Source organism: Loxodonta africana, chromosome 1 (assembly GCF_030014295.1).
Source record: "Loxodonta africana isolate mLoxAfr1 chromosome 1, mLoxAfr1.hap2, whole genome shotgun sequence".
Lineage (NCBI taxonomy): Eukaryota > Metazoa > Chordata > Mammalia > Proboscidea > Elephantidae > Loxodonta > Loxodonta africana.
Genome location: NC_087342.1, coordinates 193,223,945 through 193,245,019, shown reverse-complemented (window position 1 = coordinate 193,245,019; position 21,075 = coordinate 193,223,945). Strand labels below are relative to the sequence as shown.

General features: G+C 37.2%; 1 protein-coding gene across 1 annotated transcript in view; it reads right to left on the bottom strand.

Annotated features, from left to right (window-relative positions):
* RSPO3 (R-spondin 3) overlaps positions 1-21,075 on the bottom strand; it is a 96,849-nt gene that overhangs the window by 57,626 nt on the left and 18,148 nt on the right. Inside the window, exons 2-3 of the mRNA XM_023558925.2 lie at positions 6,975-7,166; positions 3,634-3,780 (exon numbers count right to left, since the gene is read on the bottom strand). Of these exons, the coding sequence (XP_023414693.2) occupies positions 3,634-3,780; positions 6,975-7,166 (339 nt within the window). The remainder of the gene's footprint in view (positions 1-3,633; positions 3,781-6,974; positions 7,167-21,075) is intronic.

Sequence of the window (21,075 nt, the reverse complement as noted above, 5' to 3'; positions counted from 1 at the left end):
CATTTTGCAGCTACAACTACTGATTGATCCTAACAAGAATTTGTTTGGAAGATGAACTAGCTGTTATTAGGTGCTACAGAACTGATTCTCAAACTTTAACATGCATCGGAATCACCTGGAGGACTTGTGAAAACACAGAGTGCTGGGCTCCACACCCAGAGTTTCAGATTCAGTGGTCTGATGGGGTTTGGAATTTGCACTTCTAACAATCCAGGTGATGCTGATTTGTGGATACTGGGAACACATTGAGGAAACCCTGGTGGCATAGCGGTTAAGTGCTATGGCTGCAAACCAAGAGGTCAGCAGTTTGAACCCACCAGGAGCTCCTTGGAAACTCTATAGTGCAGTTTTACTCTGTCCTACTATGAGTCGGAATCAACTCAACGGCAGTGGGTTTGGTTTTGGTTTGGGAACACATTTTGAGAGCCTCTGTGCTAGAGAACGGTTGAGTAAGAAACCAAATCCAGGTCTTTGCCTTATAATTCACAGCCTTTTCTATTTTCTACTTCGTGTGCTGTTGGACACTTAAATATCGTCATTTGTTACTAGATGTGATTTAGGCATATCAGCATGTATTTTAGGTAAAGTCTGGGTTGATTTTAGCTGATATGCTGCTTTTGGAGTTAACTTGACAGAGTGATTTCTAAGATTAACTTTTCCAGAAGACTTTTTTTTTTTTTTTTGAAGATTAGTTTCCTTCTTCTGTATGTATTAGTCCTTCTTTTCAATAATCGTTTCATAGCAGGTGATTTTTGCCCTTCTACAAAAGAGAAATACTGTAGAATTAACCTACAATGTTAATGTCCAAAAACTATTTCTGGAAATAAATGAAAGCTTTAGAAAAAATGCTGAAGATAACAACAACAACAACAAAAAGGTGATTTATATTATATTCAGGTCATTAAATGAACAATGCAGAGACTGGGACACTAGTTGGTTAAGAGATAGTTAAGAAAAACAGATTTACTCAACTTCTCTATTTCTTTTATCATCTGTATTAAGAACAGTCTTAACAATTCAGCTATTTACTAATGGAACGAGTGTCTCAAAAAAGCGATGGGATCCCTATCCCTGGAAGCAGTCATGCAGTGGTTAATCATTAGTCTGGGATACTGCAAAAGGGATTCCTGAATTGGGAGGAACATTGAACACAATGTTACACCACCATTACTCTTTGCTTTAATCCTTGTTGACGGACTGCATGGCTCCACAGGGAACATAGCCAGGGCATGTCATTTGTGACTCAGTGTTTAGAGCTGTACGTCTTCCCTCTGTCACTACCTGAACAAGGCAAACTTTTCAGGAGGAGCACTGAGATGACAGGACAGTGCAGAAAGGTAGGAAATTTAAAGTACAAAGTGGAAGGGATATGCTCTTCTATAAAATTGGACATTTCTGGTTAAGTTGACCTGTAAACCATGGGGAGTGATATATTGTGGCATACATTGTTCATCCTACCTCTGTATCAGGGGAATATTTTCTCTGTTTATGATCTTTCCTCACAATTTAAAATCTGGGTAGGAAACAACAGATATAGTACAAATTTTAGCAAAGTGAGAAAAAGATTCTTCAGCCTTTTAGATGAGCACTGGGGAGCTGGAGTCAAGGTACTAATTACAGTACTGACAATAACTGTCCTTGTGGTCATCATTTCAGCTCTCTGGGTTCTAATTTCTGCATTTGTTAAGGGAACAGGCATTGCTATTCCTTTGTTATAATGAAGCAGGTCATAATTTTCCCTGAAATACTGTGGCAAGGCCATAGGTATAGCAAGTGTAGGGCCTGTAGTCTAGACACCACATAATAGAAGACATCTACATGAAGAAAGCAATAAGAGCTGGCTCTGAACAAAAATTGCTAATGTGTGGTACTACTGTGGCCTCAGTCATCTTGAGGCAGGTTCTGTAAATGGCATGTAGAGTGCTAACCCCTGTTCTAATATACGTACACTTCCAAAATTTAATTGTGTTAAGAAACAGTCTTTGTCTCGACAATAGTATAAATTACCAGTAAACTTAAAAGGCTAATCTAACAGTTGTTGTTGTTAGCTGCTGTCTAGTTGGCCCCTGACTCATGTCCACACCATGTACAATGGGACTGGACTATTATGATCCATAGGGTTTTTATTGGATAATTTTTCAGAAGTAGATCACCAAGACTTTCCTCTGAAATCTAACAGTACCAAGTGCTAAATGCAATTTCTGATAAAATAAAAAGCATTAATGTATGCCATGGATTGATTTGTGCCCCCCCAAAATATGTGTTGACTTGGTTGGGCCATGATTCCCACTCTCATGTGGTTGTCCTCCATTTTGTGATTGTAATTTTATGTTAAAGAGGATTAGGGTGGGATTGTAACACACTAAGGTCACATCCTTGATCCAGTGGGCAAGGAGTTTCCCTGGGGTGTGACCTGCACCACCTTTTATCTTACGAGAGATAAAAGGAAAAGGAAGCAAGCAGAGAGGCGGACCTCATACCACCAAGAAAGCAGTGCTGGCAGCAGAGTGTGTCCTTTGGACCTGGGGTCCCTGTGTGGAGAAGCTCCTAGTCCAGGGGAAGATTGATGAGAAGGCCAACACAGAGAGAAAGCCTTCCCCTGGAGCTGAAGTCCTGAATTTGGACTTTTAGCCTACTAGGACTGCGAGGAATAAAGTTCTCTTTGCTAAAGCTATCCACTTGTGGTATTTCTGTTATAGCAGCACTAGGTGACCAAGACAAAGCATTTCAGATAAAACACCTTTCAAGGGCTGAATGCTACACCTTAAACAACTAAGAAAATATAAACATGTGTCCTTTTTCCTGGGCAGAGAAATAGCACAAACTTTCTGCAACTCATCCTGAATTTCTGTTTTTGAATATTCCACAGAATTGCTTCCTATTTTTTCCCACTGTTTGGAACTTATTACTGCTAATCATTAAAAAAAAAAAAAAATCATTAGCCCTTAAAAAAAAAAAAAAAAGACAAATTTTTTAAGACCTATTAAAAGACAAACTCAAAGTGCTTTCTCATGTACATTTTCCCTATTTCTAAGTTATTTTTCTTGACTAAAGAAAAAAGACATAACCATGATAAGCCATGTGCTGTTTCAGGATTGTTGTTTTCCAGATGCTTCTGAAATTATTTTTAAAATATCTATTTATTTCATTCTACTGAGCATTAACGGGATGTATCACAGAATATGTTTTTCCCCCTTGGAAAAAAACTTTGGTCACTGGTCAAGATTAAACCTCAGTGTTTGTGATAAAACTCTTGCCCTAAGGTAGAGATTTGGTTATGATCAAGTATAAAAGATAAATATATAAACAGAAAGGAAATAAACTGTCTAAGTAAAACTTCATGAAATAATGATATAAAATAAATCTGTAATGATCTAAATAGTTGAAACAATTATCATAGCCCCCTAGAAATAATGTAGTGTCCACTGGATTTGAATTGCACTGTGATATATGGTGGGTAAGGTGATGGGGACACCATTAAGATGATATCTTCGTAAAGAAGGATGGGGAGGGCCTTTTAGAGAAGGGTCCTCAGGTTCTTGTGAAATAGGACTTGGAGAGGCACCCTCGTGGAGACTGAATTACTATCTGAGGTGTTTATCATCCATCCTAAATCTCAGAGTTCTTCCTCACCAATACTGACGCACTCCATGGTGTGGTTGTTGGCTTCCAACCCTTCCGGGCAATTGTCAAGGCACTTTCCAAGGTGTAAGTAAAATCCACTTTTACACTTTGTGCAGAAATTTTTGTTGAAACAGGTATCACAGTCAGCTTTGCATTCTAAAAGAGAAGGAACAAAGGGAACTATGTTTCCATTACCTTCATTTAACTATTGCTGGTCTACTTTTGCAGGTTTCCAACACTGACATTTGCAACTTCTGTGTTAAACAATTTGGGTTAAAAATTATTTTACTAAACTGAATTAAGGATTCCTCCACAGTTATTCAGTTGATATACATCAGTCAATGATTCCAAAAGCACTGGACTGGTTGTGTTCTTTTTTGGTTTTGTTCTTTTTGGTAATAAGTTTGGTAATTAGTCTACTGTCAAGAAGGTTTATAGGACCAAGTATCTATTTACACTAGTGGATAATGAAAATGTTTTATAATTTTAATAACAGGTACTGGGATATTGCCATTGTGCTGTTCTTAAGATTTATTTGTTCATTCAACAAATATTTGGTGGCCCACTATGTGCTAGGCGCTATTTTAGGCATTGGGTTGACAGCAATATAAAAGAGGATATGGTCTAGACTTCACAAAGCTTACATTGTAGGACGAGAGACACAATAAATAATAACTATAGTTGACCCTTATACGGTGTTTACTATAAGTTAGGCACTGCTACAAGTGTTTTACTTTGTAATTTAAACCTTACAATAGTTCAATGAGGTAGTCTCTATTATTATTCTCATTTTATAGATAAGGTAACTGAGGCTCAGAAAGGTTATGCAAACTAGCCTAAGATCATATACCAGATTATATTTGAAACCAGGAGGTCTAGTTCAGGGTGATAAGTACTGTACTCTGGGGAAGAGGAGGTCAGGGTAGGTAGGAAAGAGACATGGAGAATGACTGATAAGGTGAAGAGGTTGACTGTTTTGGATAAGATGGTCAGGGAATGTCTCTCTGAGGAGGTGGCATATGAGCAGAATACTGAATGAAATGAGAGATCCAGTTATGGAAAGGTGTGGAGAGAAATCTTTCCAAACAACCAGAACAGCAAGTGTGAAACAATAAGTGTGGAACAGTAACTGCAAAGTCTTGAGATTGAAAAAAATCTTTTAAGAAGACTAGTGCAGCTGTTGCAAAGCAGATGATGACAAGTTACAGGAGATGAGTTTGGACAGGTAGGCAGGGTCATATACAGTGTTTGGATAGAGGAGCGATGTTTTAATTTACAGCTTTGAAAGGTGAGTGCAGTGTGGAGAAAAGGCTTTCAGGGTCCAGGTGAGAGGTGATATGAGGGTGCTTAGACTAGGGTGGAAACCCTGGTAGTGTAGTGGTTAAGTACTACAGCTGCTACCCAGTAGATGGGCAGTTTGAATCTACCAGGTGCTCCTTGGAAACTCTGGGGCAGTTCTACTCTGTCCTATCAGATTGCTATGAGTTGGTGTCAACACAACCGCAATGGGTTTGGTTTTTTTGGATAGACTAGGGTGGAAACTGGGGACTTGTTAAAATTGGTTGTCAAACAACAAAACTGATGGATTGAATACGGGGTGTGAGAACAAGAAAAGGATAGGTTACTTTTAGGTTTTTCACTTGAAAACTGAGAAAATATTGGTGTCATCTCCTGAGATAGGGAAAACAGTTGAATGTACAACCTGATTTAAAAATACAAGGTAACATGAAGCCTTTGGTGCTTATATGACTAAACAACATGCTGTATACTTTGTAATCAATATATCTCATTCATAAAAATAATTTATAATTAAATGTTATATGAGAATAAAATATATTTCCTTTTTATCTTATTTGGCTGATGATTCTATTTTTCTGTGCCAAATAAACATACTTGCATTTTATCTTCTATGAGGACAAAATCCAAATCAGAATGGGGCATATTTTAGAAAGTGGGCTAATAAAATTTAATAAAAATAAAAATCTTCTCCTTGTTTCAGTGTGCTTATTCCAATCTCTGTTTCTGTGTCATATTATGAACAAATATGGCCTTATTTTATCTTTAAAACACTAAAATTTAGACTCCATAATGCACCGGTCTAGATGAATTTGTAGGAAATAAAGGAAAAATGATTGCACACTAGATTTCTCTAGGTGCTTAATATCTTTTTCCAAAAGAAGAGTTGGAAATACTCAACAAGAAATGCTGTCACTCTACAAACTCTTATTTTGTGAGATATTTTAGACTGTAATCAGAGAAATTAAACTAGAAAAATTGAAGTAAAAACATTTTACTTTACTTCATTTGATTACTTTAAACTTTGAAATGCAATTATTAAGAATAAAATTTATTTTCTATTTGTGATAATCATATTCATTTACATATTAATATTGTCTCTTATAATTGAATGTTTTTTCCTCCAAAGATCTGGAATCAAGGCATGAAAATGCTAATACTTTTATTTGTAAACATGCTCCAAAAACCATTTACCTGAAAAATCGCAAAAGAATGGACTCTAAAATCTGGCTGTCAGTTTAAGATCAAACGAAAAATGTATCTCAAATATATAAATTTTTGGTCTGGGGAAATTTTAAAATTTCAATAAAGTCTGAAAGTTAATGGACAGTATTTTATTTAAGATTGAAAATTTAGGAATTTCAGAAATGTGGAGATAATTCTCTTTCTATCTCATTATTTTTATCATTTAAATTTTTAATAGGGCAGCTAATGGGGCACTTCTTACTCTCCATTCCTGTTGTAAGTGGTGATATTCAGTGTCGCATGAGAGAACTCTCATTCTGGAGATGACGAAATGAAGAGCATAGTTTATCTACTCTGTGAGAATAAGAGACTCACTGGGAAGTGTCATAGGCTCTCTATACATAAGTTATCTCTGGTCTATATATTACCAAACTAAGAAGAAAATATCTGTCACTTATTTGAATTAAGGACTGTTGTTAAGGAGAAACAAATGGAGTCATTTATTTATTGATAAATAAACACTTCAGTTGCTATACCGAAATCCTTCTTAAAGCCAAAATGGCTGAAATTATTCTTCAAGTCTTCAAGTACTTGGGTTGTTGAGATGGTAACGAGAACGAAGATGAGATTGCCACTTGCAGTACTTTTCTGTAGATTAGCTGAGTAATAAAATCATGTTCTTAGCTTTTGATTTTACAATAAAAAAAAAAGTTAGGTTTTTTTTTTTTTTTTAATGGCACAATATTCCTGCCCTGAGAGCTTTCTAAGGATCATTTAACAAAAATATCAGATAAACAATATGTTAGGGCCCTTCTAACATGGAAAAGTTCACAAGGATGAGATAAAACCAGTTTTGTGTAGGCACTTACTTGTACACTTATTTATATCTGGATATCGAGTTCCATAATATCCACTTGGGCATGAAGAGAGACACACTCCAATCTGCTTCATGCCAATTCTTTCCAGAACAAAAAATAGTCTGGGCTTACATGACAAACATCCATTGTAATCTGAACATGTTGCACAGCCTCCTTGGCAGCCTTGACTGACGTTAGGATGCACTGGGGAGACAAATGTAAAAAGACACGAACAAAGTGAAATCATAGATATAGACATGAAATAGCATTCTTTGGGCAGGATACATTTTTCTTTCATTAGCTTTCAATTTAGTGGTAATGGGCAGAAGAGGTGGGATTTTTTCCACCTCTCTATTCTCTGATGCGGTATTTCTTTTTAATACATGTATTGTTTTTAATTTTGAAACTCTTAAAATTTGAGCTTTTGAAAAAGAATAAATTCCTCAAACTACTTATAGATTATATCACACATACACACATATATATATTATCACTAACTCTATGGGGCAGTTCTAGCCTGTCCTATAGTGTTGTTATGAGTTGGCATCATCATTGAACCAGCACCCTGGGAGATTGTGGACTGGGTAATTTTGTGCTCATTTAATTAATACACATTAGTTTATTAGTTTTGTTCTTTATTTATATGGTGGGTGATAAGCACATGTCTCTACTTTCTTAAGCAAAGATGACAATGCGCATCAGGATTTAACTTGAACAAGGAAACTAAATTCTGGGATAAATTTTTTTCAATTATGGTCTATTAGAAAACACAATTTTATTCTGATTCAGTGCAAACTGATCCTTGGTGTAGGTGTTCTGTCCCAACTAATACTTTCCTGAAATATTCCTTTTCACATAAGTTTAATATTTATCAATTAAAATCTTATGTAGTAGTGAAAATTTGATATTTATCTTATCAGTATTTCCATGTGGGTCATATGTGAATGCTTATAATGACTTATGTTCAATATCTATCTTATACTTTTTGTACCGTCATCTTTCACTTGCTTGGCTGAAAGGTGTACTTCAGCTCACCCTGAGGACTACTGCTACTCCTATTCCCAAGAATTTCAAGTTTCCAAGAGTCACTGATATATTACGTGTGACTGTTCACTAGTAAGTCTGGACAAATAAACACAAACATTTGGGAGACTTATGTTTAATTGGTATCTTCACAACATTAAACCTGCTTAAGACCATTAAAAACATTAGCTAGTCATTATTGTCCTGTGTGTGAGCTGGTGGAGAATTTCCGATAAGCTGCATCTCTCATGCAGCTGGTGTTCGGGATGATTTCTTCCCCTAATGCACTCTCTATACAAACACGGTATTAATAGCTTCATTGTTCTTTCAGGAATCCATAAGGGAAGCATCATGACCCTTTGAGAAACAAAGGTTGAGGCACAGGAGTCTGAAAGCATCCTAGAGTATTTCTGTTTTATTAGCAGCGGAATGGATAGCCTCTCAAGGACTTCATCATTATTAAACCTGTCTACACAGGGATATTTGGTTATTACCAAGTTCTTCACCACAAAAATAAATCCCACCAAGTTTAGTTAGAAGGGGCATCCACAACCTTACCACAGGGGTGCGCGGGTTAGCTAGAAAGAGGTCATTCGGTTGACCAGCGTCCTCTGCCTGGAGGAAACCATCCCTGAATCAGCCACAGGAACCACAAGCAGCTCATTCTCATTCCAAGACATTTTGTAAATAAACTGAGGAAATATGTGAGGGAAGGGAAGCCTGTTTTTCCTGTACATGCTCCTCTGTGGGGCGGGGTGGTCACATAAAGTGGCACAGGAGGTTTAGACATTATAGGACCTGGGGGACTTGCAAGTAAAAACTGCTTTCCAAGTAACAAGGTCATTTTTCATGCCAGTAAGTCAGTATTGGTGACTTACAGAAAATGTATGCATATTTTAAGTGGGAAAATATCCTAAAAATGAAAGGGAAAAGACAGCACATATGTTTAGAAACTAACCCATTTCAAGAAGTCAGAGGTGTAGGTAACAACCCATAAGAAAAATTTTTGTAAGAATTGTCTATTGAAAAGTAGACCTCGATTTGAAAGCAAATCGCTCTAAACTCAGGGTACTACTAAGTGAGTCTGAGTTTAAGGAAGATGAATCAGGCTGGTCCATATCCAATCTACCCCTATTTCTAAAATGTGGCTGCCAAAAGGAAACACAATTTTAATTTTAACCACCCTAAAAGTTTTGTCAAATATGATATGACTTCAAATCGAGCAGTTATGAAAATAAACATGATTCATGTTCAGAGCCTCAAGACCTGGCATATCTTAAACTAAATTTCATTTAAAAACTGGGTTTTGGATATTTGGAAACTTCTCTAGGAGAGAGTTCTGTATGGCTCCCACAATCAGTAATTGCTTTTGCTGAATTTATGAGATGTAACAATGTTTTTTTTTTAACAATGTGCCTTGCTCAATTCCCTCTTCCTCTAAAATTTTTACGAATAAAACGTAGCAAGTCAACTCACACATTTTGCTATGTTCATTCTTTTTTGCTTATTTATTTTTTCTCATTTTGTCTTATTATGAAAAGTTTTTGTAAAAAAATTTGATTTTTGAAAAAACTAGGAAGCCATTATTGTCTTAACTTGTAATGAATATTTATTTGGTATTTTTTCCTTTAATTAAGGAATTTTGAATTTGGATTTTTGAATTTGGACAAGTAGTGAGTTTTGATCAAGAGTTAGACCTTAGATCTTCAGTATCTGGTACAGGTCGTGTTTTATATAAGCAAACTTTAGATGTGTAACAGGGATAGGTATGAGAAGAAAAATGGATAGAATTCATGGTAACTTTAAATTGGGAACTTCTGATTACAAATGTATCACGTGAACACAAAAAAATAGTGTGTTTTCCCCTAAAATTGATAGAGAAGGACCTTTTCTTGTTTATGAAGGTTAAGTATATAAAAAGAATATATATTAATGCATACCTTAAACCAATTTGCTATGTCTGACTGTCGACACTACCTGAATGTCTTCTACCTCTCTAGCTATTAAACAAGCCTTCCTACTCTCTCTCTGTTTGATAACTTTTAACTTACAATACATAACTGATACAACAGTTTTTAAGGTATTATTGTTGTGAGAGCTAATTCAACTTCATTGGGTACAAATGACAACAAACTTTGCTTTTATAAGATTAATGCTATGCTGTGGAAATTAAGGGAAATTGGAACTGTGAGGGTCAGATTATATGATTTTAGACTTGTTTTATGTTTGAGTAGTGTAAAGACTGCTTTCTCGAATGCTGTATCAGGATCAGTCAAATTACACAGTCAGTATTACACAACTAGATACAAATTTCCCACACTTCATCTTAAGGCAAGAGCTTTTACTTTTTATGTGGAAACCGCAGAAAACTTTGGTCTGGATTGACTGTCACAACTCTTTCAGCTCTAAAATCTTATGCTTCTACGACAGAAAATAGAATGTTAGTTTGTCATGATTCTTTCTTCCATTCTAATATTCACACTTCATTTTGCATTTCTGAATCATTTTTTCTAAACAATTCTTTTCTACTATCATTTTATAGGAGTCATGGAAATAGGGATGGTGGCGGGGAGATAGAGGAGGCTTCATAGAGTAGCTAACATTTGAATTGAATCTTAGAAAATGAGCTGCAGTTTATTAATACATAGTGGTCATGGTAGGACTAGTGGAGCGAACACCACCAAGTACCCAAATTAAGAAAGAGATTTTCATGAATTCTATGTAACTGGTGCATAAACCCATTGCTCTCGAGTTGATTCCAGCTAATAGCGATCCTATAAACCAAAAACAAACTCGATGCCATCGAGTCAATTCCAACTCATAGTGACCCTATAGGACAGAGCAGATCTGCCCCATAGGGTTTCCAAGGTTGTATCTTTATGAAAGTAGACTGCCACATCTTTCTCCCTCAGAGGTGCTGGTGAGTTTGAACTGCCAACCTTTTGGTTTGCTGCTGAGCACTTAACCACTGCACTACCAGGGCTCTGACTGGTGCATAAGTAGTGGTTAATGGAGGTATGAAGAATGCCAAGAAGATTGGGAGCATAAGGATAGTCTAGGTTACAGAACTTTTTGTGTGCTGTGCCAAGGAAATTGTTCTGTAGAAATGGGGGGAGCAGATTCAATCTGGGAAGTAACATGGTCAGATCTGTATTAGAAAGGTAATTTCCATGGCAGCAGTGCAGATATGGAAAATAGAAGAGGCTAATGCAGTTGTCAAGGAAAGAGACTGATGATGGGTTAATTTATGGCAGAGGCAGTATGATGTGGTGAGGAAGGGATGCATGCTCAAGGGCTATTTAGGACATGGCATTAATCAAATGTGATGAACAACGCAATGTGGAGTGAGCAAGAAAGATGATTTCGGGGGTTATTTCTAGTTCCAGCACTCAATATAGAGGGTAGGAGTTCCAGGGGAAGGAAAAGATGATAGTTGAAGAGCAGGGCAAGGTGTCTAGAATAAAGAGATCTTTAATTTGGCAAAATATCTAGGAAGTGATGTTTAGTTTCTAGAACTGAAGACTGGCACAGGGGCTGGAGATGTACAGGTAAGTCTCTGGTGACGGCTACTTAATTACAGAAGATAACTTGAAGGGAGAAGGTGTTGAGGAATGCCAGAAAAGAGAAACGTAGTTCAAAATAAGGTATATTTGGCAAGAGACAAGATGTTTATCAGGTGAGTTTAATAATAATTTGTATTTCTACACCATTTTGATTTCCAATGTATGTATTTAATATAATGCTAAATTAACTGTGGTAACTGCCCTATGAAAAAAGGGTAAAGGCTACCATAATTATTTATTTTGAAGCCCCAAACTAAGACTCGATGAAATACTGTAACCTACTGTACAAGTAGTGAGTTTTGATCAAGAGTTAGACCTTAGATCTTCAGTATCTGGTACAGGTCGTGTTTTATATAAGCAAACTTTAGATGTGTAACAGGGATAGGTATGAGAAGAAAAATGGATAGAATTCATGGTAACTTTAAATTGGGAACTTCTGATTACAAATGTATCACGTGAACACAAAAAAATAGTGTGTTTTCCCCTAAAATTGATAGAGAAGGACCTTTTCTTGTTTATGAAGGTTAAGTATATAAAAAGAATATATATTAATGCATACCTTAAACCAATTTGCTATGTCTGACTGTCGACACTACCTGAATGTCTTCTACCTCTCTAGCTATTAAACAAGCCTTCCTACTCTCTCTCTGTTTGATAACTTTTAACTTACAATACATAACTGATACAACAGTTTTTAAGGTATTATTGTTGTGAGAGCTAATTCAACTTCTTTGATAAACCAGCCAGAACACAGTTTTGAAAAATAACCCGTTTCTGTCTATTTGATTCCAACTCATGGTGACCCCATGGGCTGTAGAGTAGAACTGAGCTCCATAGGTTTTTCGAGACTTTTACCTTTCGGAAGCAGATCGCCAAGTAAGATAGCATTTGGCAAATACAAAACCTTCGGCCATTCATGTTTACGGCATACCAAATTGATTGCAGTATTGGAACCCAAGTTCTGTTTCTGTAACAACTTAACTGCAAGGTTCAAAGATTTGCTTTAATTTAATCTTCTTTTAAAACTCAACTGCAAATGTACTATATCTATTGTAAGTTGCTATGTGGAAGGAATCCATTATTGCATGCTTCCAATTACCTCTGAGGATCATTTATTTGTGGTTAAAGGGTTTCCAGAAATATAAGATGTAACAGACCGTAGGTTTAGAAAATAGGTTTGACTAAGTTAAAAGTTAAGTATCAAATATATACAGCTACTTCATAATTATATAATTTAGATAATTAAAAATCAATGAATTCACATATTCAATAAAAATTATTTTCAACTAAAGAAATATATACAGATTCTCCCTAAGGTATTATTGTCTTCACAACATTTACTTCCTAATCTATGCAGTGGCCTTAAGAGACAGGGTAGAGAGAAGAATGGAATTCCAAAATCAAAGTTATTTTTAAATCTGTCTTTTCCCCCCACACCCTCTGCTTTTATAAGGATATTTACACTGATTATAAACATCTTGAGGGCAGGGATCTAATTGGGTTTGAACATTTCTTCATCCCACCCCCCACACAGGGCAGGTATTATGGGTTGAACTGTATCCCCAAAAAGATTTATTCAAGACTTATCCTGTACCTATGCATGCAAGCTTATTTGCAAACAGTCTTTGTAGATGTAATCAAGATAAAATGAGGTCATACTGGATTGGGGTGAGCCCTACTACAAAGCCTGGGGAAATCTAGACACAGAGAGATATACAGGGGAGAAGGTCATGTGAAGATGGAGGCAGAGGTTGGAGTTATGTAGCCCCAAGCCAAGGGACATCAAGGATTGCTGGCAACCACCAGAAACTAGGAAGAGGAAAGGCCGGTTTCTTTCCTAGAGGTTTCAGAGGAAGTATGGCCCTGCTGAAACTTCGATTACAGACTTCTAGCCGCCAGAACTGCCCTAGGAACTAATCTATCCAGCTACTTATTGAATAGTTGCTCAATAAAGAGTTAATTTCGGATGAATGAACCAGTACCAGTTACCATTCAGTTGATGCCGACTCAAGGCAACCCTCTGTATGTTAAAGTAGAACTGTGCTCCATAGGGAAACCCTGGTGGTATAGTGGTTAAGTGCTACAGCTGTTAACCAAAAGGTCAGCAGTTTGAAACCACCAGGTGCTCCTTGGAAACTCTATGGGACAATTCTACTCTGTCCTATAGGGTCACTATGAATTGGAATCGACTCGACGGCAGTGGGTTTTTTTGGTTTGGGGTGCTTCATAGGGTTTTTCAATGCCTGATTTTTCAGAAGTTGTTTATCAAGCCTTTCTTCAGAGGTGACTTTGGGTGGACTCAAACCTCCAACCTTTCAGTTAGCAGCTGAGAATGCTAACCGTTTGCACCACCCAGGAACTCCACTGAATGAATAAAGACAGTAAATATAAAAGAAATTCTATTTATTTGTGTTTTTTAAAGATAATATAGGTATTAAAGTAGTAAACATTTAACATAAAGTGGCTATAATAATTGCTTTTAATTGGGCTGTGCCTGTATCTGGTAAAGAAATCAAGTTCCAAATCACATACACTTTGAGGATGCTTAAATTATGAAAAATTAATCATTCGAAATAAAATTATGAAAGCTGTTTACTTCAGTAATCTATTCATCTGTAGAAAACAGGCTGGTTTCTTGCCTAAGACAATTTTCTACTGTACCTTGGGATTTCATTGTTACAGAATCACATTTGGAGTAATGTTACGGTCACTGAATATTAAGAGATTTTATGGTTTCTCTGGAATATGTGGCATGCTCACTTTAAGAAAAAAAAATTTGTGTTAAAATTTGAATTAGGTGGTAGTCTCCCTCAAATTCTGTTGAGTTGACCCAAGAAAATATTGAGTCAATATTTCTTATTTGTTCGTAAGTTAAAACTTCCAAGTTATAAAAGCAGAACTGACACTGGCTAGGTTGCCACAGCTATTTGGGTAATTTTGGGGAGTCAGGTATAGAAAGAAAAATATGTACAAAAGCTTTTTTGAATGAACAGGATTACTTTTTTTTTAATTGTAGTTTAATGAAGGTTTACAGAACAAATTAGTTTCACATTAAACAACTAGTACACATATTGTTTTATGACATTGGTTAACAACCCCACGACATATCAACACTCTCCCTTCTCAACCTTGGATTCCCTATTGCCAGCTTTCCTGTTCCCTCCTGCCTTCTAGTCCTTGCCCCTAGGCTGGTGTGCCCCTTCAGTCTTGTTTTGTTTTATAGGCCTACTCAATCTTTGGCTGAAGGGTGAACCTCAGAAGTGACTTCATTACTGAGCTGAAAGGGTATCCAAGGGCCATACTCCCAGGGTTTCTCCATTCTCCATCAAGCCAGCAAGTCTGGTCTTTCTTTTTGAGTTAGGATTTTGTTCTACATTTTTCTCCAACTCTGTCCGGGACCCTCTATTGTGATTGCTGTCAGAGCAGTCAGTGGTGGCAGCCGGGTACCATCTAGTTTTACTGGACTCAGTCTGGAGGAAGCCATGGAAGATGTGGTCCATTAGTCCTTAGGACTAATTTTCCCTCATATTTTTAGTTTTCTTCACTTTTCCTTGCTCTCCAAGGGGTGAGACCAGTGGGGAATCCCAGATGCCCACTCACAGGCTTTCAAAACCCCAGACGCTACTCATCAAAGTAGAATGTAGAACATTTTCTTTATAAACTATGTTATGCCAACTGAGCTAGATTGAACATTACCAACTGAGATATAACACCTATTTACATTCTCAAAAAATGATAATCCAGGTGAATGAGGTCTATTCATAGTAGTACTCCATTATTATTCTTGATTAATAATAATTTGTTGAAAGAGCCAAATGTTTCCATATACAAATACATATAGATCTGGCGTTTGTTGAAATACTGGTTATTATCTGATGGTTTTAATGTTTTGATAGGCCAGTGTTTTACTCATGAAATAGATTAAATTTTACCTATGCTTTTTAAATATGTGTGTGCACACATATGTGTCGTATTTTTTTTTTATCAGAGTCAATGGCACAGACATTAATTGACCTGTAGGGGTTAGGATAATAAATAGAGTCTTTTGTGTCTTTTGTCCCATTGAATCAACTTCGAATGCTCTGAAAGTTGGTGCCCACACCAACGGGTTCACAAAATTCCTGAGAGAGGAATGCAGTTACCAGCTGCTGAATGCAGCCCAGTTAGTAATCCACCATTATTATGTGGGGAAACATACTGTTTTTAATGGAAACTATTTCCTTGAGAACTTGGAAAATCTTTCTTTTTCTCCTACTGAATAATAATTTCCTGAAGGGAGTCTAATATTTATATTCTATAAATACTTTAAAATAAAACCACAGCAATAAAACAGGCCTAACATTCAGTAGCAATTAGCTAGACTTTCCACTAAAATCAAGCCAGCTCAAAATATTAAGAAAAAGGCTAGCAAATGATGGCAGCCGTAAAATTCCTGAAATCTAAGATATAATGAATATTTGGTAGATAGTTAGTTTTTTTTTTTTTAGTTAGTGGTTAAAATGATCTACTGCTAACTGAAAGGTCAGTGGTTCAAAACCACTAGTGGCTCTGCAGGAGAAAGATGTGGCAGTCTGTTTCCATAGAGATTTATAGCCTCGAAAACCCTATGGGATCGCTATGAGTTGGAATCAACTCCAGGGCAGTGGATTAGATGTCAGCCTGCTTTGTCTATCCACATGCTGCGGAATCAGAAATGAAAGAAACAAAAGTTGGTTGCATCATATTTGGATACATTGTGGATACAATGATTAGTTATTTCAACAAAAACTCCTGAGAGCCTACTATGTGTCCAGCACCACACAGGGTGCAGAGAATGCAGGCGCTAGCAAGATATCTGGTTCCAGGTCTCAGGACATTAACCAGTTAATAAGCAAGTAAACAAATAATTAAATGATTAAGGATTGTGATGAGTGTTATGAAGGTAATAAAATGGTGGATTAGGTGGAGAATAACTCTGGAAAGCTACATTAAATAAGGTGGTCAGGGAAGGCCCCTTTAAGGAGGCTACCTTTTTGCTGAGATGCAGAGAACGAGGAGTCAGCCAAGCAAACCTAAGGAAGAATATTCCAGGCAGAGTGTCAGCAGCTGCAAGGATTTCAAAACTGTGTGGAAGAACCGGGTATGAGGAGTAGTACCAGGGGAACCAATGAGGCAGCAGCACTCTGAGTGATGCCATAAGGTTACGGAAGGAAGCTAGAGCCAGGTTCTATAGGCCCTTATGGACCAAGGTAAATCACCTGGATTTTATACTAAGTGTATTTAGATTCTGCATTACTAAGTAGCTATCAGAAGGACAGGAAAGAAAAAATTCTGCCTGATACTGTTATTCACTTTAATTTTGGTTAATTTTAAGAATGTTGCAACAGAACTGGTATCTCACGAAAACATGTTCTCTTATTAATTTTTATATTAGAGGAGAATGTTGTAACTAGGCCCTAACTTGGGAATTTATATTCAGATTCCATTCTTTGAAGAGACTGTGTATTGATCTGCATGTTCTTTGCTCTTGGGAACATTTCCTGTCTCATTTCTTCCTCCCCATCTCCCTCTAGCAGTAACTCTAGTTTGCTTTGAGGTTTTCAATTTTCATTCTCTTTTTATTGGAGTATAGGGGCGAGTGGGGAGCACGAGGAAAAAACAAGAAAGTTATGAAATATATTAGAGGTCATAAGAACAAAGACAGAGAATAAAAAGTACAAATTTTTGTAATCATGCATAAAATCTTTTCTTGTAGTTCTCCAAATTGTTGCCATTAGCAGTACATATTTTTATTGACACAGCCTAAATAATTCAGAGCAACACTATGGCTTTCACTTCTAACATAACCTTCCTTTCTGAATCTCAATACTATGTTGTTTACCAAATGAATTAACAACCTATAGGCTAATTCCGAAGTCGAGTCTTCAAAAGTAGTGAAAACCATATTAGTTTTCTTATGATCTGCCAGACAGCTATAGCTGATTGCACTGCTGGAACTGTAACAAAAAACATTTGTAGAACCAAAACTACAGAAGAGTTTTTTTTCCCTAACCACAGTAGAAAATCTATCATAAAGTTAATGCACTCTGCTGCGGGTGTAAAATGTAAGGTACTGAATCAGCATGTCCAGCTGTTGCAAAGGGAGGGAAAGCTTCCCCTTCTCCAAGTGGCCATGCTCCCAAGTGGAGGTGAATAGAGGACAAGAAGGGGTGGATAGGGGTAACAGAGACCCGGATTCTGTAGAGAGCCAGAACCTGTTGATGAGTTAGTGGGTGGTAATAACAGCGTTTTTCATGAGACAGATCCAACAGTGTTCATCTAACAGTGGGAATCATTATGTGCTCTGGCCTGGCTCGGAGAGCCATTCCTCTTTTTTTTTTTTTAAAGGAGAGAACTAATTGGAAATCAACATAAACAGAAAATGTGATAGTTTAATGGTAAGGAATCTGCACGGGTGTGATCCCACAGTTACTAGCTCTGCATTCTTGAGTGAGACAAACTTCAGTTTGTGCTGAAAACAAACTCCACTTTGTTATATAATGAATAAACTTGGATCTTCTCACCACATAGCATGCTAAAGTAGCATATCTGATGGCTGAAGCCTTAGCATAAGCAAACAGCAGGCGAGGGACTTGTGGTATTTTAACAGGCACAAGAAAATGTGCAAATAGGGGGTATATTATTAAAAAAAAATCCAACTTTATGTGTCACAGCCAAAATCCCGAGCTGAGAGAATAAGAGGACTTTTCTTTCAAGTTAACAAGAATGTTGATGGAACAGAAGAGGAACACGCATGCACCTTTGTGAGTATGACACATTTTTTTAAAATTATGTGCGTGGCTCACTGCATCACCACCTAGTTTAGGAATGGGCCCTGCACACTCCCAGAGGGGCACTGGGACTGGGGGGTGGAGCACCGGCTCTGGACCCATATAGAATCTGATTTTGAATCCCACTTCTGCCATTTACTAACTGAATAATCAACATCTATCTCTTCATCCAGCTGTTCATTAAAGAAAAAATTAAATTATTCAGCATCCAGACACTGTGCTAGTTAGTGAGTGTACAAAGATGAATAAAACCAATTATCTGTGACAAGGAGTTCACAGTCTGATTATTTATTTAGACAAAAGTTGTTTAACCTCTTTGAGCCTAGGCTTCCTCTCTACTTGAGAGAGACTGAGAGGATTAAGTGAGATGATGATAAAGCACCTATTAGCCTAATAACAGTACAAGCTGCTGAGGAGTCGATTCCAACTCATGGTGACCCCATGTGTGCAAGAGTAGAGCTGTGCTTCATAGAGTTTTCAGTGTCTGTGAACTTTCAGAAAGGCATTCCCGGGACTTTCTTCCCAGGCACCTCTGGGTGGATTCGAACCACTAACCTTTTGGTTAGCAGCTGAGTGCTTAATTGATTGTGCCACCCAGAGATGTCTTATACCTACTGATTTCATTAAAAATCAGTAGGTGTAAGACATTCTGTTTTACTGAAGAAGCACGAACTACAGTCTTGTGTTATTTCTTCCTTATTTGAGGCAGCTGGCAGTTTTATCCAATAAAATTCTCTTGAAAACTTCCACGCAAGGAGGCTGGAGAAGGGGTAGATGCTGATGCTTCTCTGTCATACAGGCAATGTGGTAGACTTGGGGGAGTCAGGGACTCATTAACAGTCACAGGGAGTGGCTACTTTTTTTAATGGCTGCAGACACAGGCTTTGATGGTGGCCTCACACATCATTCTGGGTAAGAATGCCTCTGGAACCTGAAGAGAAGAACCTGCTTAAAAAGACTGGAAGACAAAAGGAAAGACTGGAAGAGGGGGCGGGCTGACTCATTAGGGGGAGAGTAAGTGGGAGTGTGTAGTAAGGTGTATATAAGTATATATGTGAGAGGCTGACTTGATTTGAAAACTTTCACTTAAAGAACAATAAAAATTATTAAAAAAAAAAAAAAAAAAGACTGGAAGAAGAAAGCTGTGTCATAGGAATGATGTTGGTATGCTACCAAGACCCTAGCGTTTATAAAACTTTCCTGCGTGTAAAACTTACCTGAGGTACATGTTTACAACACAGGAGCACAGGTTCCACTCCCAATGATTTCAATTCAGGAATTCAGAGCGGGGTCCTAGGGAGCTGTATGTATCAGAAGCACCCCAGGTGAGTCTGAGGCAGGTGATACAAATGTCACAATTTCAGTATTACACCATCTTTACAAGTAGGTATTTATTCAGTGATTACTGGTAGCGCTATTCATACTGAGATAAAACCTGGTCTCTGACTCAAGAAGCCTACAATACAGTTAGTATAATAAGTATTTTTATATTCTAAAGGTCACAAATAGATGAACTGGAAAGTTAGTTCAAGAGACATCGAATGGCATTAATGGCTGAGGTATTTGAAGACTAAAGAGAGCAGTTAAAAACAGTTACGGAATTTGAAAGAAAAGAAAAATTTTGACAGATGGAAAGGGAGATTGTTGTGAAAAGTGTTTATGTAGGAATACATAAAGAATATTTGAGAAACAGTGAAAATAACCATGTAGTTTAAGAGGCTCTTAGTGCCGTGGTGGCACAACGGTTAAGTGCAGACCTGCTAACAGAAAGGTTGGGGGTTGGAATCCACCCAGCAGCTCCCGCTGCATAGGAGAAAAGACCTGGTGATCTGCTCCCATGAAGATTACACCCTAGAAAACACTATGAGTTACTCCATGGGGTAACTGTGAGTCAAAACCAACTTGACAGCACCTAACAACAACACAGTTAATTAGCTTTCAGCTGATAGACTCATAAAATCTTTGGAACTTCAGAGGGATCTAGTTTAAATTACTTCCCAGAACAGTCTACTTGATCATATGTGGTAAAATAATCCTCATGATATTTGGGAACACTCCATATAATGATTTTACAGCCATACTTATTAAAAACACATCCTTATATAGAATCTAATCCTAACTCCCAGGAAGTTCTACATACCATAGAGCACACCCAACAAGTTTTTTCCTCTTCCTTTAAGACCGTTTGTCTAACAACTGCTTTGACAAATATCTGCTTTGGATGGAAAGATGAATAAGATCTGGGAGTTCCAGTATGGTGACAGAGATGTAAAAAGTAGGGTAAATATTATCTAAAGGCCTTGTTACAAAGGAAGCAACTACCCACCTGGAAGCACCTTCTAGGAAAACCTGACATTCAAATTGGATTTTGAAAAGTAAGGGGAGGAGGGTGAGGGTTTGGATTGAATTTTACATATAATCTGGGGAAAATGTTTATAGGCAAGTGAATGACATGATTTAATTTGGTTTTAAGTAGATATCCTCTGGGGGTAGAGAGGAGGCTCCTTTTGGAGGAGAGACTAAAAGTTGAGAGATTCAATTTGATGTTGCACAATATTCCTGGCATTGCTGCTAGGTGAATTAGGATAATGTTAACGGGATGGGAAAGAGGGGGTGGGTGGGATTCTGTAGTTATTTACAAAGAAGAGCTGACAGAGTTAACAGGCTCTGATTAAAAAAAAAAAATTTTAATGGGCAAATGAAAAAGTATTGTATGTT